General features: G+C 41.8%; 1 protein-coding gene across 1 annotated transcript; it reads left to right on the forward strand.

Moving 5' to 3' along the window:
• Positions 1–19,280: 19,280 nt before the first annotated feature.
• LOC105805817 (mitochondrial calcium uniporter regulator 1) lies at positions 19,281–19,873 on the forward strand. Its single transcript, XM_012638772.1, has one exon. The coding sequence runs from the start codon at positions 19,361–19,363 to the stop codon at positions 19,853–19,855; it is 495 nt and encodes a 164-aa protein (XP_012494226.1). The 5' UTR covers positions 19,281–19,360; the 3' UTR covers positions 19,856–19,873.
• Positions 19,874–26,713: the final 6,840 nt, after the last annotated feature.

Genomic DNA, 26,713 nt, shown 5'->3' on the forward strand with positions numbered 1-26,713 from the left:
TCTGTAAAATACCTTTATGTTTCCCATATTCTACTGGCTAGAAGCAAGTTACAGGCCTCGTCCACACTTAAGCAAGGGGAGGGGATTATACAGGGTATGACCACCAGGGTACACAATCCATGGAGGCTGTCTTAGAATTCTGCCTGGCACAGTAAGATTGGTTTTGGTTCTTATTCCAATAACACAGAAACTGCAGGGTCCATAAATATAGAAACTGGCCAATATGGTTCCACTCTTCCTTGATTGCTCAAAAAATTCAATACCACGTACTACCCAGATACTAGCTGCATGCCTCAGCAGAAGGGGGTTCCTTCAATTGCCCAAGGTATTCTCAGCCTCATGGAAAATTGTGTTCCCTTGGCTGTAGACTGAGGGGCTCCCTATGCCGTGCAGCTGGGTCTCTGCTGGTCTGACCAGGCTAGATGCTAGGACTTTTGATTCTTTTAAAAACAATTTTATTGAGGTATAATTCATAACCATAAAATTTACTCATCTTTAGCATACAGCTCAATTTATTTTAGTGCATTTATACATTTAAACCATCACCACCACATTCTAGTTTTAGTATAGTTTTAGGAGGATTGCCTGAGCCCAGGAGTTTGAGGTTGCAGTGAGCTATGATGATGCCACTGCACTCTAGCCAGGGTGACAGAGCGAGACTCTGTCTCAAAAAAAAAAATAAAATAAAATAAAAATAAAAATAAAAAGCAGGAAAAAAGTGCCATTAAAGTTACTAAAATATAAAGTTTTTTCCTTTCTTCTTCAGTTCTTTCCCAGCCCATCATGGTGCTTTTTATTTGCTGTTTAGTGTTGTCTTCCCTTCAGGCACAGGGCTACTCTGAAGGTGAGAGTGGACCCTCACAAACACTTGGGGGCCCATGACTCGCCACGCACACATGCTCCACCGCTTGGTTACCTTTCTCATCAGCCACTGGCGCAACATGCTGTGGCTTGGCTGGGGGCGGGGAAGTCAAACTAGGCATTTCCCTTCCTCATGGGCCTACTGCCCCAACCCAGGGTGGACAAGCAACTCCCAAGGGTAATGCGACCTTCATGTTGCATTGTGCTGGGTGCCTAGATCTGATGCATGTCCTGTTAGATTTCACTTACAAAACACTAATTCGAAAATAAATTTATGATGAATTTCAAAATGCTAACTATAGAGCATTAAACCCTAAGTACAGGGTGCTTCTGAGCGTGGGGCCTTACTAAATTGTGCTGGTTGCATGTCCATGAAGCTGGCCCTGGTTCCATGGGTGACGTATCATTTTGTTTATATATTTACCACATGATGGACATATAGGTTGTTTCTAGTTTTGGGCCATTAAAAACATTTGCTTATGAGAGTCTTCATGTGGATATATGTTTTTATACTTCTTGGGATACCTAGGAATGTAATTGCTGGGCCACATGATAAGTGTGTGTTTAACTTGTTAAGAAAATACAAACTGTTCTCCGAAGTGGATGTACCATTTTACATTTCCACTAGCAGTGTGTGAAGGTTTTTTCACATCCTCTGCAACACTTGTTATTGTCTGTCTTTTTAATTATGGCCATTCTGTTTGGAGTGTGGTGTTATCTCATTGTGGTTTTGATTTGCATTTTTTTAATGACCAATAATATCAAACATCTTTTCATGCATTTATTTGCTACCCATATATTTTCTTTGGTGAAGTGTCTATTTAAATCTTTTGCCCACTTATTTTTATAAAATTAGGTTGTTCATCTTATTGAGTTGTAAGACTTTTAAAAATATATGTTCTTGATACAAGTCATTTCAGTTATATTTTGCAAATATTTTCTCCCAGGCGGTGACTTATCTTTTCTTTTTCTTAATGGTGTCTTTTGAAGAGCAAAAGTTTTGAATTTTAATGAACTCCAGTTTATCAATATTTTTTCTCTTACGGTTTGTGCTTTGGTGTCATCTGATTCTTTTTATTTCTCCCCTCAGGGAAGGAATTGGGGGCCGTGGTGACAGACAGTTGCTACCCACTTACTTGATTTGGGATGCTGGGGAACAGGCTTCTCTTGATTCTACTATAGGAGCACAGAGAGGAAATGAACATGATTTTTAGACTGACCAGGATTTTGCAACCCCTCCCTCCCTTCCTCCCCACTGCAGACATATAGCCTGTATCTGGGGAGAGGACCATGGGCACTGCTTAGGGCTCACTGATAAAAGTCATGGCCTGACAGTTCCATTCTACACATGAGAAAGAAAAACATCACCTGGAAATTTTAGGGATGAGGGGATCCTCAGGCCCCGTGTGAGGGATTTTTCTAGAAGATCTTATCTATAACACAACAGAAGAGGGACAGTTTGAGGCTTAAGCTCTAGGGCCTTTAGTTATTCTTTATTTCAAACTCTGAGCACCATTCAAGGTAATGATTAGCATGAACCTCAGTTTTAGCTAAAATTGCAAATGGGATGATAGGTGTAATACTCATAAAATAAATGACGAAAGAATGACTCAGGAAAGTTTTATATTATTGGTACCTCTCCATTAGTTTAAAAAAATATTTACTGAGTACCTATTATGTGCCAGGCACTGTTCTAGGCCCTGGGGATGCATTAATAGAATAAAGCAGATAAAAATCCTTGTTCTTGCGGAGTTACATTCCAGGAGGGGGAGACAGACAATACATAAAAAGTAAGAGAAATTATGCGGTATGTTAGAAGTGATAAGTACTATGTGAAAAAATAGCAGGGGATGCTGGAGATGTTTCTCATATGTAAAGTGGTCAGGGAAGAACTCACTGAAAGGGTGTTATTTGAGGTGGGAAGTAACATCTGGAGAAAGAGCTATAAAGGGAGAAGCCTCAGTCAGTGCGGAAGCCCCAAGGTGATGACATACCCCACATATTCAAGGATTTGTGTGAGGTCCGGGTAGAATGAACAAGGTAATGTGAGGCAGGAGATGAAATCAGAGAGGAAATGGGGCCAGATAACATACCTGGCAAAGCATTGTTAAGTTATTTAGTTCTTACATAGAATGAACTAGAACAAATTTTGTGTGGCAATATCTAAATTTCTATGCCATTTGGGTGTATAATAGTTACATTTTCCTCAAGTTATTTCCTGAACAATACAGGGAATTCAGCATATCCTTAAATAATAGTTAGCTTTTTAAAATGGCAAACGATACTGTGTGGATAATAAAAGATAAATTGATTTAAAATATTATTACAGAGCTGCCAAAAAAGGTGAAAATACTGGCCTATGCACAAAGGAATAAAATTTAAATATAAACATGTATCTATTTTTTTTGAAATTGGTTCAAATTAATTAATGAAAAGTAGAGACTGGGAAATTACAAAGAATAATTTATTGCAAAGCAGGCTGTAAATGAGCAACTACAATGTTATTAATATAATGAAGACATAGATTTAAAAAGCAACTCACCTGAATATGTGAGTTTTATATACAAATAAAATACACAGTTGAAGATGTTTTTATGTAAACCTGAGTAATGTGGAGTCACATGGATGGTAATGTGCTCTGGGAAGAGGTTCCACACGTTTGGGAGGAGGTGAAGCTTGAACACTAACTCTCGTTGTGGAGTGCGCTGGGCTCACCCTTGGTGGTTTGTGTACAAGCCCACCAATGGTGAGTAAATAAAAGAGATCTGCAATAAGCTCTAAAATCAGGTGGCAATATGACTCTCAGAAAAGGTATGGAATATGCGGCTCACAACTGAATTATTATCAGTCATTTAAATCAAAAAGTTCTTCAAGCCTTGGGGTCCTACATTGCTGAAATTGGACTTTTACATGTAAAGAAAAAAATCCTGCCTCAGGCAGAAAAACATTTCTGGCTTTTCTTACTGATGATTGAGGTGGATCCCAGAAGTAATTCTGGTTAAATTGACCTGTTTCTGCCTTTCCTGATGTTCCCCTTTGCACAGCTTTGTCAGCAACCAGTTGTTGGCGCCCTCTAGTGGCGGGCTCTACTTGCAGAGTAAAAATTTGCAACACCCTGAAGTTAACATTTAATAGGAGCCCTTCTTATTTAAGGAGAAACGCCCGCCAACTGATTTAGTGTAGAAGCCAACATTTCCCTTCGCTAATGATGCATATTCCAGGTTTTAATAAAGTTACCTGAATGCTAAGCTTGTCTTAAAAATAAGTAGGCACAAAATAAATAAGTACTAAAACCTGGGTAGAACATTTCTGCAGGATAATAATAGCTAATACTTTTGAAGTTCTTACTATTCTAAGTACTGTATGTTTATTAACTTATTTAAGCCTCACAATTCTATGAGGTGTTATTATAGTCCCATTTTACTGAAAGGGAAACTGAGGCACAAAGAGGCTTTGCTTGCCCAAGGTCACACAACTAAGTAAGTAGAAAAGAAGGAATTTAAACTTAGGTGGTCTCGTTGAAGACTCTGCTCTTATCACTGACGACACCATATCATCACTTATGTGGCTGGGTATACAGTTGGTTTTATATAATGCCTAATTCTCTAGTGTTGACTGTCATTTTCAAACACTTCTGCTTTTTATTATAAAAGCAAAGCAAGATTATGTATACATATGTATGCACACATAAATATTTAAAACATATATGAAGTAAAATATATCATTTTAAGTGTATCATTTAAAGACAAATATATAAAAAGGAAGAACTATATATATGAAGCAAGATAAATACATGACTTTGATTTTATAAAGAAAAAGTTTTTGAAGGTTATTTTTGTGGTGATGTATATATTCCAGTAATAACATTTGCTGTTATTAACTCAAATTGTTCTTCAGATTGGGATTGAACATGTAAAATTCTCCCATCCAACTACTAACCAGGTCCGACCCTGCTTAGCTTCCAAGATCAGACGAGATCGGGCACGTTCAGGGTGGTATGGCCATAGACTAAATGTGTAAAATTATGCATATCCTAATCTCTGTTAGTCTAAGCTTCTTGAGAGAAGACTTGGCGTCTGATTTATCTTTGAGTGCCAGTAGTGAGTACTCTAGCAATCTCGTTGAATGAATGAGTGATGGAATGGATGAATAAATACATCAGTTAGACTTCCCTCAAAGTAATTAGTGTTCATAATACTGATAGCAAATGTTCATATGGTGCTCATCATTTGTCATTTTTCTCACTATTCTGTATATACAAACTCATTTAATCTACAGCAGCCTTATGAGGTAGGTGCTATTATTACTTACCATTTTACAGTTAAGGAAACTGAGGCAAAAATTTAAATAACTTGCTCAAGCTGGTAAGTGGCAGCGCTAAGATTCAAACCAGGAAGTTTGGTTCCAGAGTTCCTGAGCTCAGCCACCATGCCACCTGCCTCATGCAAACACCCTTGAGCTAGTCCTGGCCGTGAGCGTGTTTATAGAGCTGTAGGGGTACACACTGAGGGATTTTTCGGTGCTTAGTGCTTATGTGGAAAGAGGACTGGGCGTGGACTCCCTTCAGCTCTGGGAAACTCAGACTCAGCAAGCCCCTGCAAACTGAATTCACCGTGCCCACCCCCAAGTTCCCAAACTCTCTCCGGTTCTTCTCTGTCTCAGTGAGTGGCAGCAACAGCCTGTTGTCTGGGCTCTTTTTCTCCAGGGTTGCCCATGTTCTGGCCATGTTCCACACAACACTCCAGTGTGATTTTAAAAAAAAAGCCTTTATTTTCTAGAGGATTTTTAGGTTGACCGCAAAATTGAGCAAAAGGTGCAGAGCCCCTACATGTCCCCTCCCCCTCCCCCAAACATGCATGCACGGCCTCCCCCACTGTCAACGTCCCCTGCCAGAGTGGTCCCTGTCACAATTGCTGAACCTACATGGACATGTTATTACCACTTAAAGTCCATAGTTTACCTTAGAGATCACTCTTGGTGTTCTACATTCTGTGGGTTTTGAAAAATAGTATAATGATATGTATCCATCACTATAATATCATAAAAAATAATTTCACATTTCTAAAAATCCTCTGTGCTCTACCTATTCATCCCTCCCGCCCCTGCCCCAGCCCCTACTAACCACTGATCTTTTTACTATCTCCACAGTTTTTCTTTTCCAGAATGTCGTATAGTTGGAATCCTATAGTAGGGAGCATTTTCTCATTGGCTTTTTTCACTTAGTAATATGCCTTTAAAATTCTTCCATGTCTTTTCATGGCTTGGTAGCTCATTTCTTTTTAGGGCTGAATAATATTCTGTTGTCTGGATGTAACACAGTTTATTTATCACAGCAATTTTTTAAAAGCGCGAATGTGATTGTGGTACCTCCTGCTTAAAATCCCTTAATAGCTTCCTTTATGATAAAATACAAACTCCCAGTGTGTGTTCCAAAGTCTTCATAAAAATAGCCTTGTATTCCACTCCACCTCTATCTACCCCGTGGTACTCTGCTCCCCATCCTTAATGAACTTCTTCCTGCTGTTATAGTGACGTACTCTCACTTGTCTCCGGGCCTTTGCACATGCTGTTCCTCTTGCTTCACATCCTCCTCCTGCTCTCCACACTTCCTCCCCATTCTCTTCTTCATTTCTCTTATCTTCTCTGGGGCAACTTCAGCATCCATGAAGGTGATTCAGTCAATATTTGGGACTCATTTCCTTATCTCCTTAGCTCCAACAACCTTTCACTCTACCTGACTAAGCCTTCTACTCACAAAGTCATCTACAATAATGGCCCACCTCTGAAATCTTGCTCAACGTGAGCATCCTGCTCTCTGATCCTCTCCTACACCTCCCCTTCCTGTGTCTGGGGCTCCCACTCAGGCAAGTCCCAGTCCCAAGTCCCAGCCTCTGCTTCGCTCCCCTTCTCATGCCCTCACTTCCTGGAAAACTCTTGCTTTTCTCTCTCCTCCATTGCCCTTGCCTAAAAAAACCCACAATGCTGGTTAAAACCAGCTACTTGCCAACCTAACCCTGCCCATGAGCAGCTGCTCATTGCTAGAGAAAACACTGCTACCATGTCCACGAAACAAGGCTCGTTTCAAATACAAGACCACAGATCCCAAATGGCCACCCTATACCCCATGCGGCCCTACTGCAGTTGCCTACAAACTTTCTTCAATATCTCTCATTGTGACTCTGCCAGCCTTGGCCCCATGTTCCCCTCCTGCTATGGCCTCACCTCTATGCTGTTTTTCAAGCTAAAAAGTTATGTGTTTGCATTAGCTCTATTTCCTCACCTCCAAGTCTCTCTCCCACCGACATTTCGTCAGCCTTCTGTGACTCCTTCCATTGAAATGGCTTTAACAAAGCCTTCAGTGCCATGTCTGTCTTCATCTTATGCAACCTCTCAACAGAAATGGACTATTTCTTCATTTTTTAACTCTTTGAAAAATTTTAAAATTATGGTAAAATACACGTCATATAAAATTTGTCTTAACCTTTTAAAAGTGTGCAGTTCAGTAGTGTTAAGTACATTCACATTGTTTTGCAATCAATCTCCAGAACTCTTTTCATCTTGGAAAACCAAAACTCTATATTCATGAAACAGTAACTCCTTAGTTCCCTGCCTCCCTGTCCCTGGTAACCACTGTTCTGCTTTTGGTTTCTATGAATTTGACTACTGTATGTAGGTGACTCATATAAGTGGAATCATACAGTATTTGACTTTTTATGACTTTTAAATTTTACCTTGCATAATATCCTCAAAGTTCATCCGTGTGATAGCATGTGTAGAATTTCCTTCCCTTTTAGGGCTGAATATTCTATTTTATGGATATACCAAATTTTGGTTGTCCATCTATTGATGGACACTTAGGTTGCTCCCAGCTTTTGGCTGCTGTGAATAATGCTGCTATAAACATGGGTGTACAATAACTCTTCTAGACCCTGCTTTCAATTCTTTTGGATACATACCCAGAAGTGATATAGCTGGATCATAGGATAATTCTATGTTTAATTTTTTGAGGATCCACCATACTGTTTTCTATAGTGATTGCATCATTTATATTCCCACCAAGAGCATACAAGAGTTCCAATTTTCTACATCCTTGCCAACACTCTTTTTTTTTTTTTTTAAATAGTAGCCATCCTAGTGAGAGTGAGGTGATAGCTCACTGGGGTTTTGATTTGCATTCCTCTAATGGTTAGTGATATCAAGCATTTTTTCATGTACTGTTGGCCATTTGTGTATCTGTTTTGGAGAAATGTCTGTTCAAATTCTTTGCTCATTTTTTAATTGTATTAGTTGTTTTTTGTTGTTGAGTTGTAGGAGTTCTTAATATTATATAATCTATATAATATATAATCTGGATATTAACCCCTTGTTGGATATATGATTTTCAAATATTTTCTTCTATTCCTTAGGTTGCCCTTTCACTCTTTTTTTTGTGTCCTTTGATGAACAGAAGTTTTAAATTCGATATAGTCCAATTTGTCTATTTTTTGTTTTTTTAAGTCTTTGATCCATTTTGAGTTAATTTTTGTATATGGTGTAAGGTAAGGATCCAGTTTCTTTTTTTTTTTGCATGTGAATATCCAATTTTTCCAGCACCATTTGTTGAAAAGACTTCACTTTCTCATTCACGAAGCACCTTCTTTCCCAGTGCTCTGTGACGACTCCTGTTGCTGCTTTTCCTCTTACTTCAATGACGGCTGCTTCTCCATCTGTTTTGCCGGTTCCTCCCCGTCTTTCTGACCTCTACACCCTGAGTCTCCACAGGCTCCATGCTTGTCTCTCTTCCCTCCCTTCCTTTCCCTTCCCTTTCTCTTCTCTCCTGTCTGTAGGTGATCTCATCCAGTCCCATGGCCTTAAATACTGGTAACTCCCAATTCTCTATTTCTGTCCCAAATCCTGGCCTGTAGGCTCACTCATCCACTTGCCTTCTCGGTATCTGTACTTGGACGTCTAATAGGCATCTTAAATACACGTGTAATGATCACCCCATTGAAATCTGCTCACTTCCAATTTTCCCCATCTCTCTCTTTCCTCATATTCCCGGAGAAAGAAGGTGTACAATAGCAAACACTTTTTTAATAGCAATTTTTTTCTCATTCTACCACAGTAGTTCTTACCTATCAAAAGTACTCACGATACTAGTTTATTGTAATTATTTGTTTGAAGCTGTCAGTTGTCTCCCTGACCAGATTGTCACCTCCACAGTGTGTGCCTGCCTTGTTCAAGATTGAATCCCCAGTGCTCAGCATAGTGTGTGGCACGTAGTAAGGGCTCAATAAATAGTCGTTGATTGAACAGATAAATTTTCTGGCAGTAGAGTATGGAGTGATTTAGAGGGGAGGAGATCACAGGCAGAACACCCATGTAGGAGTCTCTCTAGGCAAGAGGTAATAAATACCTGAGCTAGGAAAGTTGGGGTGGAAAGGAAGAGAGAGAGATAAGAGATGTGAAAGCAGAATCCATGGAATATGAACCTCTGGGCAGGTGTAAGATGACTCAGGACTTGTGAAGAAGATCTGCTTCAGTGACGTGGTGTTAAATCATGCTCACTGGAGCTGTTTGTTTAATATTATTGTTGTTGGGGGGTGGGGTAAAAAAATATTGTTGAAACACTGTTAGCAAGGAACTGCATTAGGCAGTTCCCTACTTTCCTGTAGAGAATTCTCTACTTTCCTACAGGCAGTTCTTGAAATCGAGTGTACAGTGTCACATGTGTGAAGGTCGTATGGGATATCTGGATTCCGCAAGGGAAATCCCATTTTCAAAGAGCTAAAGAATATTTTAAGATCCCAAACTGCATCCCGTTGTTTAGGCCCAATCTTTGATCATCTGGTTTTGGAAGTTGGTCTATGTTATTTAGCATTTTTTTTCCGTTTACAGATGTATATACATCCGCTTAATTGCAGTGAACTCCCAGTTGAGAGAGTCCCTGATTTGAGCCCATGTGATAATTCCTATTTTCCTGTTAATTGTAGTAGGGTTATGAGACTTATGTTTCTAATCACTAGTTTCAGCCTGTCATTTTTCCATTTTCTATACATTTACTTGACATAATAGGGGAAAAATGCAGTAAAATATTCAAATAAGTGCATAAATAATCTCTCTTTAATGGATTAAAGTGGGGATGCTCTAAAGTTTTTTTTTTTATTTCTGCATATTGTGGGGGTACAAATGTTTAGGTTACATAGCCCTTGTCCCCTGCCCCAGTCAGAGCTTCAAGCGTGTCCATCCCCCAGATGGTGGGCATTGCACTCATTATGTTTGTATATACCCATCCCCTCCTCCCTGCTCCCATCTGCCTGACTCCCAATAAATGTTATTCCTATATGTGCACTTAGGTGTTGATCAGTGAAACCAATTTGCTAGTGAGTGAGTACATGTGGTGCTTATTTTTCCATTCTTGGGATACTTCACTGAGTAGAATGGGTTCCAGCTCTATCGAGGAGAATACAAGGGGTGCTATATCACCATTGTTTCTTATAGCTGAATAGAACTCCATGGTATACATATACCACATTTTATTAATCCACTCCTGTATTGATGGGCACTTGGGTTGTTTCCACATCTTTGCAATTGTGAATTGTGCCGCTATAAACATTCAGGGATGCTCTAAAGTTGACCTATGCACTGGCAACTGGCACGATAGCTTGTTGGATAATATACAAAAGACCCCCCCCCCCACTGAGGGCACCTTTATTAAGCAGTGCCCTCCTATAAAGGGGTATGAAGAAAATGGAGCTCTACCTATGTTTTGGGAAATTTGTGGGTAATCCCATATAATATCTTTAATTAGACTTTCCTGCCTCTATCAGACCCATTTCTTCCACTTTTTGTGTTCATTTATTTGGTAGGAACTTGTTATGGGCTGAATTGTTTCCCTTCAGAATTCATATGTTGGAGCCCTAACCGCCAGTAACTCAGAATGTGACTGTATTTGGAGAGAGGGTTTTTAAAGAGGTAATTAAGGTAAAAGAAGAGGAGATTAGAACACAGACAGACACAGAGGGGAAGGCCGTGTAAAAACAGGGAGAAGACAGCAGTCTATAAGCCAAGGAAAGAAGCCTCAGAAGCAGCCAACCTTGCTGACACTTTGATCTCAGACTTCTAGTTTCCAGAATTGTGAGAAAATAAATTTCTGCTGTTTAAGACACCTAGACTGTGGTACTTTTTTGTGCCAGCCCTGGCAAACTCATACAGAGCACTTTGACCAAATGCGGCTACTCTTGCTGAGACCTCTTGTTAAGCTTCTCGGGGTGTCCTGGGCCTTAGAGATGGGAGAGGCAGTTCCCTCAGGGCCCAAGTGAGGAACAGAAGTTGTGAGCAGGTGGACGACTCATTCAGAGTTGCACACTCAGGGAGAGGCCAGACTGTGGACTCAAGTTCACTGCTCACCGCATTGTCCCCTTGAGAGATTTGGACGTGTCGATTTCCTAGTCTACTTGAGAAAATTCTGTTCAGGGCCTAAAATCTTGAATATATCCATATAATCACTTGCAAACAGAGGCTTATCCTTCCTTAGGTTACATGATGTTCATAAATGTTCCACACAAATGGACAAGATGAAAGTAGTTACAAGGGAGAAAGCAGTGACAGGGAAGGAAAGATTTTATAAATCTACGCTTAGATTTCTGCCAAAAGGTAGAGAACATAGAAAAAATAAAGTTACACATCGTTTTTAAAAAGAGTATTTTCTTATCTCATTATAAAAGTAATAGGTATTTATGGTATAAAATTTGAAAGACAAAAATTCAAAGAAACATGTATCTCCCACAGTGTTACATTCAAAGATAACTATTATGAACATTTTGAACGACTTACTGTCTTTCCAAAATTTTATTCTATGCACATGCAAACATACGTATCATGTGCATTTAAAAATGAAATTACACTGTACACATCCTCTTTCATAGCCTCTGTTTGTGCCATTTAAAAATATTTTGTGGATGTTTTCCCAAATCATCAAGCATTCTTTGAAAATACACCTTTTATGGTTACATTTTAATGTCCATTATATAAATGTGCCATACTTTATTTAATATCCTAATACTCAGGCAAAATAAGTTCATTTTCTAGTCAGAAATGTGAACAAAATATTAGTGGAATTATGTTGAGAAAATGTGGCTCAGGAAAAACATTTTTTAAAGGACATACTATATATTCATTCACCAAAAAATTAAGGATCTTTATTTAGACAATTGTAATTGAAGTTGCTCTTTCTCAGGAAATTATGTATTGTCACTGGAGAAAGTTTAGTTTTACTGCAAGAAATCTGATTAGAATATGAATTAAATAAAGTAATATTTATCCTTATGACTCAGTTTTTTTTAAACCTTCTTTCATTCAATCATTAATTGGTAGTTAATTTTATTTTTACTTTCACTGTGTGCACCTGAAACAGTTCCATGAATTCAAATGTAAGGTTCTAATACCCTTCCTCCTTAAATTTATCTGCTTTTCTTTCTGAAATGATAGGGCCTGTGATATTTTTCAACATTTTCTGAAAATGCCCAGTCTCTGAAACAAGTTCAGAAGGCCTAACCTTTTGTCCTCATTAAAGTATGGAGGAAATAGAAAATATTAGTGTGTTTATTTTAAAGTGGGTAAAACCACAAGGCAAAAAATCTGCTACATTATTACAACTGTCTAGCATGTGTTAAGGACTCAGTACATGCTAGGCACTTTTCCATAAGCTATTTTGTTTAATTCTCCCGCTAGTCCCACAATTTAGGTAATATTTGCTACATTTTACATGAGCAGAAACTGAATTAAAGAGGTTGACTCAATTGTCCAGGGTGGAAGATGATAAATGGTGGGCTCCAAAGCATGTGTTCTTTTCATTACATAGCACACCATCTTTTGATGACTAGGACAGCTACTCAAATAGTTTTTGGGCTCCTTTAATCGACATTCAGTGGCAAAGAACATGCACACATAGACCAGGCGTGATGATAAAATGATCAAACTCATTTTGTGAGTGGTTATGGGAATCATTCTGATTGTTTTGTGGTCACATACTTATATTATATACTGTACGTATCCTCGGGAGTACGTGGGTGCGTACATATATACATATTTAAAAGACTACCCTGAAAGGAATACAATGCCTTTGCAAACCTCCAAAATATAGCTGAATCCTACAGCCAAAACAAAAGCTAGGGACCAAAGGTTGTGATAACAATATATCAGGGCCAAACACGTGAAAAATGCTCAGAAAATTAATGTTTAGTACATTGAGTTGTATTTGCTATTCTTGTATCAGCTTCATCTTTTTATTTTTATTTTTTGAGACAGGGTCTTGCTATATTGCCCAGGCTGGTCTTGAACTTCTGGGCTTAAGCAATCCTCCCGCCTCGGCCTCCTGAGTAGCTGAGATTACGAGGCCACGCCACTGCGCCTGGCATTATCCTCCCTCTTTTAACTTGATGCTAGGCACTGACTCTCTGGCTATGGCCTTGGTTTACCTTGACTATGATTTTGGCTATTGATTGGATCCATATTGCCTCTAGCTATCACAGGCAAATACTCTTTCTAGGTGTTTCTAGGTACATTTTTATTGATGTATAACATAAATACGTAAATGTAGACAAATCACAAGGTACAGTTTGATGGATTTTCATGAAATGGACTCTCCTGTGTAGCCAGAGGCAAGATTAAGAAATACAACATTATCCGCATTCGAGGACCTCCATGTACCCAGGCCTCACTACCATCACCCTCTGCATAGCCTTTGGCTTTCCTGACTTTTATCACCATAGGGTAGTTTTGCCTGATTTTGAATTTTATTTAAATTGAATCATAGAAAATATGCTGTTTTGCTTTTGGTTTTATTTTCCAACATTATGCTTTTGAGATTCACCCATGTTATTATATGAAGCATTTGTTTATTCACTTTGATTTCTATATAGTATACCTTTGGTATGTCACAATTTATTTTATCATTCTCTTGTGAATGGACCTTCGAATTTTCCCCAATTTTCGACTATTTTGAATAGTGCCTCTAGAAACATTCTTGTGCATATCTTCTGGCACAAATATATACATATTTCCATTGGATAAATGCCTAAGAGTGGAATTACTGGGTCACAGAACATGTTATATGTTCAGGTTTAGTAGATACTGCCAAATGTTTTTTTAAGCAGTTGTATAGATTTAAATTACCAGAAATAATATATGAGAGATTTATTTGCTCTGAATCTTTGCCAGTACTTGGTATTGTTAGTCTTTTTCATTTTAGCCGTTTGGTGGTTATGTAGCAGTAGCTCATTATGGTTTTACTTTGTGTTTCTCTAATGATTAATGAAGTTGAGCATCTTTTCATATGTTTATTGGCAATTTGGATATCCTTTTTTTGTGAAATGCCTGTATAGATCTTTTGCCCATTTTCTATTGAGTTGTCAAGGTTTTTCTTATTGATTTTAGGAGTTTCTATCTCTCTCTCCACACATACACACACATACTAATTTCTATACAATGTAGAAAATACAGTGATTTTGCTATTTATTATTCTTTTTTCATCCTCCCTCTTTTAACTTGATATTTTGCACTGATTCTCTGGCTGTAATCTTGGTTTACTTTGATTATGATTTATATATATACATATATATCTCCCAGGCAAGGTAGTGGCTGGAGGCAGCATGAGAGCCCAGGATCCTGAAAGGTGTGGTCCAGTGGGGGAAAGAATAGGAAGGGATGTTGGGGTGCCAGAGTAAGACCTCACTTCTTCCTCCGGCCCCAGTGTGGGAAAGACCTTGCCGGTGGCAGTACTGCGGCGCCCCTTGCACCCTTGTGCCTCACCAAGGGGTAAAGACTGGCCACACCTCTTGGCCTGTTAGTTTGGGTTTTGAAGCCTCACGGTCTTGTGATCTATACAACACTATTAACTCAGAATTTCAGGTGATGAGGTCTAGTCCCCACCTTGGGAATTATTTCCCTTTTTCTTGCCTCCCAAACCCTCACCTCTCTAGTGGCCAAGTCCTGTTGATTTCATGTCTAGAACATCCACGCCCACTGCTACCATCCGCACCGTGGCTCAGGCCACATGCTCTCTCCCTGGGCTGATGAGCAGCCTCCTAACTGGCCTCCACCTCCACACTTGCCCCTCTCTCCCAGCCCAGTCTCCTGGCGGCAACCGCGGTGAACTGTTTGAAAACACAATTTGATCCCCTACTCAAAGCTCTTTATTCTCCCTGTTGTTATTCCTCATGACCCCTATTCTTTCCTTTGCAGCACGTATCACAATGTGTAATTACACGTGCCTGTCTGCCTTTCTTGTCATGTCTGTGTTCCCTGCTGCCCTGTAAACTTCCCGAGGGCAGGGGTCGGGCCTGCTTTATACGCTGGTGCAACTTGATAATAACTCATTGTTGGATTGCAGCATGAGTGACCGAATCAATAATGCCACATGTCAGTTCTGAATCATGCCCCCAGTGTCCCCTTCAAGTGACCATCAGCCTCTTCTGGGTACTTCTGGGGATGGAGCTTCTCATTACCCCTGAGGCCACCCATCCTGTGTTTGACAGGAAAGTGACACACCTAACTTCAGTGTTCCAAGCAGTTTCCTGTCAAATACAGGCTGGCTGACTTCAGGTAAGTGAGTTGAGGATCTTGTTGGGCTCCGAGGGGCAGTTGGCTCAGAGCAGAGGTAAAGGTCCTGTCCCTCACCCAGGGCTGAAGGACACTGTTGGTTAAGGGTGCCTTAGCTGCTGGGTCAGCCCCAAGGAGGCAGAGGGGGAGGGAGGAGGAGGCAAATGTGTGTGAACTGAAGGACAATCTTCCCAGGGCGCTGATATCCTTGCCTGATTGTTTTAGTTGGAAAATTCCCCTCATTTAGTAGATGCGATTCCCAGCTCTTTGGCCTTAACTTCCTTCCCACCCATAGCGTTTCTAGGGACCCCGGTGCACTTCTGTTCTGGGGACAAAACAAGCCTGGGGGGCGATCCTTTTCCCATGCCCTGCCTCTGACCTGTCTCTCTCTGGAACTGAAGTCCAGAGTGGAGCATATCGTGGCCTGGGACTCCAGAGCCATCTCTCAGTGGCCCAGCTCCTCACCCAAGTGTGGGTTATTTAACACAGATTCATCGAAGTGGGTGGCAGCAAGTTAGACATTCAAGTGCATTGCATGAAAGAGAGAAGACTGCGGTTTGAAGTTCTGGTTGTATTGAGACTGAAATTCTGGTTGTATTGAGGCCATGCCCCCAGGGTTTAGCTCCTCTATTAAGTAGTAATCTAACCCTGTGATGATCTCAATTAATTTGATGTTTTCCCCAGTCCCCTTTTGATGGTCTATGCTTAGCTCTGTGGGTTCATGAGCAATTTTAAATCCAGCACAAGAAAGATCTCCCTCTGCTCTTCCTCCTTTGATTCTAGCAGTTTGCAGCCGAGGCAAAAATCTATCAGTGTAGCTGAGCAAGGCCTTGGAGCCAGAGAGATCTGGGTACAGGCTTGAATCAGCCACTTACTAACTGGGGTCTTGCACAGGTCATGTACCTCACTGAGCCTCAACATCCTCATCTGAAAAACGGAGATAATACCTACCTCTAGAGTCACTGTGGGGACTAAGTAAGTTATGTAAGGTGACCAGTACTGTGCCTAGCACAAAGTAGGGGTCTCATAACCTGATAGCTGGTTTTCCAAACAGAACCACCCATTTTCTCGGAAAGGTGGCCAAATATGTCTTCTGAATCTATTTGGTGTTCTGGGAGATGCTATAATCACTCTTGCTTTTGGGACAGTATTTACTGAATTGCTGTGATACTGCCAGATTCCTTGGCATTGCTGATGGGGAGACAAAGGCAAGGTGTGGAAGGTGATTTCAGCAAATGATCTAGAAACAGGCCCCAAACCTGAAGCTTTTCGTAATCCATCCCCAATTCATCTCCGCCTGTTTGGGGCATAAAGGACATTGCAGGCTTGAATAATTAGAATCCCCCAAATGCCCTACTGTATACCATAGTTCCAGCTAAGTCCTCTCCTGAGCCTTTTGACCAACCCTAACAATAAAGGGGCAGAGAAATAACAAAGACTGGAAGGAGATATGCTGACTTTTTCCTGGGTAGTAGAAGTATGGATGGCTATTATTTTTCTCTTATTCATTTTTCAAATTTTCTAAGTGAATTTATTAGCATTGTTATCAGGAACCACCCCCCCCAAACTTTCTAAATTAAAAAACTGGACAAATCTAAGTAAATGCTGCTACATCTCTGAGGAAAGGGTAAACCTACATAAAGTGGCCCAAAGCAGGGAACAGGAGTCCAAGGCACCTCAAGGTCACCCAATCTCATCGGCGATTGAGACGGCGCACTACAGTGGTCTCTGTTGCAGAGTATGCAGGGTTTATCCCAGCCACAGCAGGTGCTCTGTAAACAGTGGCTATGTTGATGTTTAAATGATGCTTCTCCTCTGAGCATCTCAGAACATTTTGCTTTATCCATTTTCCTCAGTGTGAAAGGGCTGTTTAGCTTAGATACCCTGCCCCCGACAGGGACACTATTTATTAAATCAATCAGCTGATAAACATTTATTGAGCTCCTATTGTGGGTCTCATACTGGGCAAGCAGTAGTGACAAGAGTGCCCTGCCTTTGCCCTCATGGACCTCATAATCAGCGGAGAAGATAGAACATGAACAAGCAAATAAAGAAACAAGCTGTGTGTAGATTGTGTAAGCACTGCAGAAGAAATACACTCTTGATACAGCGGTCAGGTAAATAGGAGTTCTCACCTGATGGGGTGACTTGTAAATTGAGACCTGAAGGATTAATAGTAGTTACACTGGGGGTGGGGTGGGGTTGTGTTCTGGGAAGAGAGAACAACATATGCAAAGACCCTGAAGTGGGAGAGAGCCTGGAATGTTCACGGGAGAGAAAGGAGGCTGGTTTGTCTGGAGCACAGTGAATGGTGTGGAGTGTGGCTGGTAAGATGAAATTGGGGAGGTAGGTAGAAGCCAGATCATCTGGGGCTTGGAGGCTGTGGTGTATGAGTTTGGGGTTATTCTGAGTGCAGGTGGGAGCCATTGAAATGTTTTAAGAAGGGGAGTGGTGTACTGTGATTTTTGTTTGAAAAAGATTTGTCTAGTTTTTATCTGGAGAGTGGATTGGGAGGAGGCAAAAGTGGAAGCAGGAATGGTGAAAGGCTATTTAATTAGAACCTCAGTGAGATAGCATTGCGTATCACTAGAATGGCTAAAATGAAAAAAGAGCACAAGTGTTGGCAAGGATGTGAGCAATGGAAATCTTCTATACTATAGTAAGAGTGGAAAATGATATAACCATTTTGGAAAACTGTTTGGCAGTATCTACTAAAGATAAATGTGTTTAATATATATCACTTATGAACCAGCAATTCCACTCTTGAGTTTTTGGTCAAGAAAAATGCCTATGTTTGTGCACCAATAGATGTGAAGGAAAATGTTCATAGCAGCCTATTCATAATAGCCCCAAATGGGAAACAATCTAAGTATTAACAGCACAATGGATAAATATATGGTGATATATTCATCTAAAGGAACATGATATTGCAAAGGGAAGGAGTGAACTATTTCTGTGTGCAAAGGGCATGGATGAATCTCACAAAAATAATTTTGAGTGAAAGAAGCCAGATACAGAAGAAGCTACACTTTATGAGTCCATTTACATAATTTCAAAGTAGATGAAACTAACCCATAGTGATGGACATCCAGATAGCATTACTTTTGGGATGGTGGTGCATGGCTGGGAGGGCATATGAGAGGGGTTCCTGGAGTGCTGGTAATGTCCTACTTCTTGGTGGCTATGTTTGATACGGGCATGTTCAGTCTGTGAAAATTGATCAAGGTGTATACTTACGATTTGAGGGCTTTTCTATATACATGTGTTATACTTCAATAAAAAGTTTCCTTATAAAAAAAGAAAGAGTGGGTGACTATTACAGTAGTTCATAGAGAAATAAATTTGACTTGGGTAAGGACAATAGTAATGGAGGCAGTCATAAATTGGCAGATTTTGGCAGTATAGCCAATGGAGATTATTGATGGATTAGGGGTACAGGTATGTGTGTTTGTGTTTGTGTCTTGTGAGTGGCAGAGGGTGGGTAAGTAGTGATGAGGATGATTCTTAGGTGTTTTGCCCATGTTACTAGGTGGATTATGGTGCCATTTGTGGGACGTCTGTTTTTGCACTAGATCCCAATCCCTGCTGTCTGTTGTCTAGGGATCCCTAGTCAAGAACCTCCCTCCAGCAATTCTCCCTTTTTTCCCCTGAATCATTCATTTTTTCTCTGGATTGCATCATTCCCATCAGCATGCAAACATGCTGTCATTGCTGCCACCTTAAACAAATGTCTCTTGATGTCTTTTATCCACCAGCTACCACCTCATTGCTCTGCATCTATGTGCAGCAACATATCTCCAAATAGTTCTCTATACTCTCTATCTTCAATAGAGACACCCATGCCTTAGTGTGCTTACTTGTAGACAATGGGTTTACTACTCAACAAGCAGAAATCATTGTATCTGCATTGGTCAAGATCATGGAGGCCAACATGGATGTCATCTACAAAGACATGGTCACCAAGATGCAGCAGGAGATCACTCTTCATCAAATAATGTCTCAGATTGCTAATGTGAAAAAGGATATGATTATTTTGGAGAAGAGTGAATTTTCAGCCCTCAGAGCAGAAAATGAGAAAATAAAACTCGAACTACATCAGTTAAAACAACAAGTAATGGATGAAGTGATCAAAGTCCGAACAGATACCAAGTTAGACTTCAATCTAGAAAAGAGCAGAGTAAAAGAATTGTATTCAATGAACGAAAGGAAGCTGCTGGAATTAAGAACAGAAATAATGGCGTTGCATGCCCAGCAAGATCAGGCCCTCACCCAAACAGACAGGAAGATAGAACCTGAGGTTGCAGGCCTCAAAACCATGCTCAAGTCGCACAAGCTTGATAGTATTAAATATTTAGCAGGTTCTGTATTTACATGCCTAACAGTAGCTCTGGGATTTTATTGCCTGTGGATGTAATAAAGTATCTATTTAAAGAGAAAAAAAAAAGTGATTTTTAATTGCCAGGGCTCTAGAGCCAGGCTGTTTGGGTTCAAATTCTGGTTCCATCACTTATGATCTGAGTATCCCTAGGCAAGTCACTGTTACTGAAAGCTCGGCACTTGTCCTCCAGGCTGCATCAGAAGAATGAGAACAAGTGGTTTGAGGAGAAGGAAAGAGAAGTTTATTACTTTGCTGGCAAAGGAGGAAAAATGGTAGACTCCCATCTCAAAATCCAAATCTCCTGAACATAGCAGAAGTACAGAGCTTTTAAAGGGAGGGCCCTCAGTTCTAGGCTACTGTGGTTAACTATTCTAATCCTCTCATCTCTGCCAAAGACAAAGCCTGTGACCTCTGCCTACCTGGGAGGCCAGCGCCAGGGCCTGGGATGGCTAAGCCATCTCCTGTAACACAAAGAACAAAAGACATTCCCCAGGCCCCTCCTGACCACCTGCTTGAGGCAGGGATTCAGGCTTCAGTTTCTGAAAAGAGTGGGAGAAGTGTTAAAGGGACAGAAAATATCTTTTTGCCATTTTTTTCCCAGGCCATTCCCTCTGTTGCATTACTAGGTAATGCAGTTTACTTCATCTGTAGAATTGGGGTAATAGTAGAACACTGCTGATAGAGTATAAGCACTAAAGAAATTAGTAAGCACAAAAGCACTTAGACCAATACCTGCTCTTTGGAAGCCTTCAGTGAATTCAGTTATTATTAGCAATCTTGTTACCTTCATTTCTCATCGTATTGCCTGGCGCATGTCACATAGTACATATTTAACACATTTAATATACATAGGAAATGCTAATTGTGTGAGCAAAAGTACAAATAGAGGTAGAGAAGAAATGATCCTTTGGGCTGGAGCAAGGGGATTTAAATGGCTGACGAGGTTTGAAATGGGGCTTACAGGATGGGTAGAGCATGGATAGATGGAAGGGTTAACTCAGCAGGCGCTTGTAGAAAAAAATCTGACCTCTGAAAGCTGGGCTGGTTGGTAAATATAGAAACCAAATGTGAAAAATAATTAGCATTAAGCTGATTTCATCTCAAGTTAGCGGGCAGACCTGCCATCAAAATTCCATCTCTTTTCTCCCCAGTGTCTGCTGAGGTGTTACTAAGTGATTTAGGAATATAATAGATTTTAATTATTGAACGATGCACTGCAAGAGAAAGCAGGAAGAATTTAGGAATGTTCTGTAACTCAGGGGCATCTATTTTATGCATGTTGGAGAAATGAACATAATATGGTAACGTTTCCACAGCCACCCCAAAGTAATTTTACCACGACTTAGCTATTGTGCCCCCTTCACTCTCCCTCTCCCACATTCATTGTCATTTTGGCTTTTGTGAATTGTTCTTCTTTTGGAACTCACCTGTGCTGTCTTTTGGCAAATAAAAGCCAAGCTAATAACACAGGGATTTTCCCTGTGATTGTGCTAAAAGAGAGAGGATGCTTCACAAAAGGAGGGAGGGGTATTCATTTGTCTTTTTTAGGACCTGCTTAGTGATTGAGGTTGACGTAATTCTCTTTGAGATTTTTATTATTTTGTCATTGAGCAATTGTTCTTCAGCTACTGAGAGTAGATCAGAGCCAGAGATGGGGATTGCTCTATCAGAGGGATCAGGATTGGATTGTGAGGTTTATCCTTAGTCCTCTCCCCACTCCAAAATCTGTGGCCTCTGGGGCAAGACAGATCTCAGTCTGACTCAGGACTCTGTCACTTTGTAGTGGGTGGCGTAGGCTGGCGATGCGCCTTTTCTTTTGAGCCTCACTTTCCTCTTCTGTAAACAGGGATTATGACGCCTGCCTCACATGTGGTTGTGCGTTTCATGAAGATGGAGCTCCGGTGACACTATGTGACAGAGCCCAGGGGCTTAGTAGGTGCTCAAAAAATGCTTCTTTCTTTGCTCTGCTTTTCCAAGTTCCTTTCCCTGAGAGGCTCAGCATGTTATATGAATGGCGGGGTTTCCCTTAGATATATTTCAGTTGACATGAATATGTGAAAATTAACACATAGGCGAAACTTTAATTTTGTGAGTGTATACAGAAGTGTAAGAGTGTGTGTGTGCAAATTAACGTTCATTGAATTGGCGCCACACCACCCTCCCTGTGCCCTCCCCAGTTGGGCTGTACTTTAGGCAGGGAAGCTTCGCTCTGTGTCATGACATTCTGGGGGGCCTTTTATCCATCCCACTTATTTTTGACTTTGGGATAATAAAAGGAATAATTGATTTTTACTTATCTATGTTCAGGCAGCATAAAAACTACAAAACTGAGAGAAAATACTTTTAGTCGACATGAAATAGGCTCAGTTGCACACTATCTTAAGAAAAAATGTCTGTAGGAGCATTTTCACTTTAGAATCAACTTTGTAACATCTTTCATACCCTGGGGGGAGGAAGAAAGTGCACTAGACTGATTGAAGAGCAGTGTTCAAATCCTACCAGTTACGAGCGCCATGACCTTGGGCATATTACTGAACCTCTCTGAGTTTGTTTTTCCACTTGAAAATGGGGGTCATTCTAGCTGCTCACCGAGTTTTGGCAAATGACATTCTATAGCAGAGTTTGGCCTGCTTTTCTAGTTCTGCCTCCTGTGGCCCAGTGTTCTCAGGATGCAGGAATATGTGCCACCTGGGGATCATTCCAGGGGTCTGGAGGAAGCGCCTCTGACTGTTCCCAGCTGGTCCTTTTTCCAGTGATGGCTTCCCCATTGCCCAGACAGCTCCAGTCCCTTCATGTGCTGGCTGGAGGGACAGCAGTCCACAGCACCCAAGGGCCGGATGCCATCACTTGGAGAGTGTAACAGACGGCTTGGGACACCAGCTGAAGGGGCAGGGGGAGGGTGGAAGGCCCGCCAGGAGTGGGGCAAGCATGGGAGCGCAGGAGAAGCAAAAGTCAGGCAGGGGTCACCAAGGACACGGGGTCCCCTGGTTATCTTCAGGTGCCTCACCGGCCATGTTTCTTTTCTTTCTGGCTAGAGGCAGCGGAGGAGTGCAGCGCCCCGGGGGAAAGCGTGGAGGGCACAGCAGAGCGAGGTAAGCCACGCTGTGGTGCCACTGAGTGTTCAGAACCTTCCAGACGCTCTCCTTTCCTCTGCTCTGGCAGTAGTTTAAGGGAGCACGAAGGTGACCAGCACCATTAGTTCCACAGAAATGGTGGAAGACCGAGACTCGGAGCACTGTCCATTCATGGCGGACCCAGGATTTGAGTCTCGCGCTCCCGAGCCCCAGTCCTGAGCACTTGGCGCCGGACCGCCCTGTCTCAAGGGAATTTCCTAAGTGTTTCCAGCTCCCAAGTCCCAGCCGGAAGCTGGGCAATGTCGCCCTTCCGGCAGGTGTCTCGCCACACAGAAGGCCTCACTGCGGGGCTCTGCTGTGTCTCCTTTTGTGGGAAGATACCCAGGCAAATGTGGTCCAGATTTTAATGTCCTCGTGGCCAATCACGTTATGATTTCTCGCCTTTATTCATGCTCAAGTGCTTGCTGCCCTTCGCCCTGGTCACTTCTGTCAGATAAGTGGGGGGTGCTTACTTCCTGGGGAGGAGAGAGACCGCGGGGTGGGGGAAAGAAGGCGCGTGCAGTTTGGAAAGAAGGCGCCTGCTTGCTTATCACCTTTCCCTTGTTCTGGGTCCCTGACATTCCACCCTTTTGTTCTTGCTGCCTTTCTGTTGTGACAGCCCTGAGCTGCCTGGCCCTGGCGAGAGTCCTGCCTGCCAACACAGGCCTGCGCCCCGCCAGCTGCTGTGCGGACAGGAGCTGGTGAGCGCCGCCCTAGTGGCAGGAGTTGGGGCAGAGAGAGCCTGTGTTTTCCCCAAATAAGGCTCCTGGTCCTTGGGCTGCAGTGACCATTCCGGGTGCGGAGGGATTTTTATCACTCTCAGAGGGGGATTTGGTTTGGATTCCAAGTATCCAGAAGTTAACCCTAGGTGGGGGGCCCTGGGATCTGGGGAATGTTGCTAGAGACATTTTCCCAGCTCAGTTTCCTTCTTCATTTATGCTTAAGGAGCCCTGGAGTCATTAAAAAAGCTTTTAAAGGAAGTTTCTTCTGAAAGTTCAGGGTTTCAAAACAACATTATAAAGGGTCATGACACATTGGAAATAACCTAGGTGGTCAGAAGTTCTGGCATCAGAACCACGCTAGCTAGTTGTGATAGTTAGGGTTATCCATTCCCCTCTCTGACCCCATCCCTTTATGGTAAGTCTTCCCACCTTTCACAGACTACTACACCAAATGAAAGATTTTTTGAAGATACACTGAAATGCATAAAGTGCAAAAACATCCTATTAATGACAATAATAGCAGCAACTGATATTTACTGAGTAGTTACTGTGTGCCAGACAGTGCTCTCAGCACCATTCATGTATTAAGTCATTTAGTCCTCACAACCACAAGAGGTACCATTATTATCCACGAGGAAACTGAGGCAGAGCCCGGGGTCACGCAGCCAATAAGAGCAGTGTCAGGATTCGAACCTGGAAGATTGGTGCTGTTCAACGTAATACTTTACTGCATTAACGTGGGTGTGAGTTGGATCAAAACGACATGAGTATGGTTAAGGTAGAAATGACACTAATAATGTAAAAAAACCCTGTAACTTTTTCTCATGCCTTTTCATCACTCTTATCTCAAAAAGGAGACAAGCGTAAATCTCCTTCAGGAAACTGTGGGCTGGACTCATGGCCCTCATGTTGAGGTTCCTCCCATATTCTGAATTCCCCTCTGTTTTAGCACCACATGAGATCATTATCTATTCATTTGTGGGTGGACCCATCTAGACTGTGAGCTGCCTGAGGGCAGGCTATAGGGGGCCTTCTTCAGCCTTGACCTAGAGCCTGATCCCAGCAGGTGGACTGTGGAGCTTGGATGCTGGGCCTTTGGGTACCCTGGATGTTTTCTCCACTGCCATTCTTCTCTCCTGCTCCTTCCAGGTAGCAGGATTGTCCTCCCATCTGGCCAGGAGAGTCCCCATGGAGAAGCGTTAGGGGGGTCTGTCTGGGTACCAGGGAAGCAAGTGGGTGGTCCTCTGAGCGGCTGCTGACTTTGGTCTGAGTCATCCTCATGATGCTTGGGGTTTTCTCATTTCCATGTGTGCAGCAGGGAACTGGTGGTGGTCAGTGCTGGGGCCTGTGCTTGGGGGACCAAGCCCACCTAAGATGCTTGGGATGGTGCGGTGGGGAAGAGGCTTGCAAAGTGGCTTAGGGATCCCTCCCCCAAGGACAGAAACCTCAAGGGCAGTGAACCTCAGGGCAGTAAACCTCAAGGGACAGTTCTGTATTCCAGTGGGGAGGGTGGGAAGGAAATGGGAGCTACCCCGTGGGCCCTACCCAGGACCTGTCTCCTACCTGCTTATCTCTTTGGACTTTATCAAAAAAGGAAGAGGTTGAAAAACAGTAAGAGTGGGCTGTCAAATGAGGGCATCTGGAACTTTGCACTCTCTCAGAAGACAAGAGAGGCAACCTAGCAAGGTGGATGGAGCCCGGGGGAGGAGTCAGACTGGTCTCCATTTAGATCTCACATCCACCTTCCTGGAGCTGGGCCCCAGTGTCTTTATGTGTGAAATGGGAATTGTTGTGAGGGCTAAATGCAATTCTGTAGATAAAGGAGTCTGGCGCAGTGGCTGGAGCACAGTATAGACCCCAACAACACGAGCTGAGAACAAAGAAAACCACCAGAAGGGTCCACCGACTCTTCTGTTACTTCTTTCCATCTAATCACTGAATTAATACCTCACTGTTACCCTTTTCCGCTTCTTATTCTTTCCAACATGTGGTCTTGCATTTGTAGCAAACTGCACAGTTCTGTTTGTGATTTGCTTGAGTTGTCACACGTTTTGAGTCAATTCCATATGCATGTCCTGTGCTGGCTATGTGTAAATGGCAGCGCTTTGTGCTTTGGAGGATGTCTTCAAAATCAGAGGGAGAACTAATTAAGCCAAGAGGTGACACATGTGAGAAGAGGAAACCAAACGTTCTTTGTTGGCTTGAGAGGTATTGTGTGGAAAATTTGGTTTCCAAATGTATGTGCAAGAATTTATCACAATGAAAAAAGTACCTTTTGGTAACTTAAATACCTGACAAAAGCATCTCAGCATTAAATCATTAATACTCCCACCTGCTGCCAACTATAACTGCTTTCTTGTATCATGATAATACAGACTGTCTGATTCTCTGGTGGAGTTTTTGGGCAGCAATGTAATCAACATCTGGGAAAACTTGATTGTGATTCTGAGATTTCAGTCATCTTGTCAGTGTAGAGACTTTGTGCTTTCCCCATAGAGGGAGACTTTGTAATTCACGATCAAGCCTGTAATCTACTTCTTTTGGCATCAACTTGCCTTGTATGGTGATCGCAACTAATATTTTTTATAAAGTACTGATATATAAGGTGCCACATGCTGATGATATGGTAGTGGGACTTTTTCATTAGGTCCCGGTGTGATATGGGAGAACAAAGTCCCTTCTGAAAAGAGGATTCTGGAGTCCTTAGTTGACGAATGTGAATTCTTCTTTTCTCAATCAGTGGTAAACATGGACCATCTCGTCCTGATGCACGGAGGATAGTTAGAACACATCACTGACTTAGAAGGTAGACATGTAATTTCTATATTTCCAGAAATTTCTGTATTTGCCAGTAATGGGATATTCATGTATTCAGTCATTTAACAAGTATTTATTAATTGCTTACTTGGTGATAGGCATTCTTCTAGGTATTTGGAGACATCAATGAACAAAACAGACACAGCCCTCATGAAATTTACAGTCCAGTGAGAATATGGGATTGGATGGGTCATTGATGTAGCTTAGGATGGTTTAGTTTAACATTTACTTTAAATTATAAA

The sequence above is a fragment of the Propithecus coquereli genome, unplaced genomic scaffold (assembly GCF_000956105.1).
Source record: "Propithecus coquereli isolate 6110/MARCELLA unplaced genomic scaffold, Pcoq_1.0 Scaffold134, whole genome shotgun sequence".
In the NCBI taxonomy this organism is placed as follows: domain Eukaryota; kingdom Metazoa; phylum Chordata; class Mammalia; order Primates; family Indriidae; genus Propithecus; species Propithecus coquereli.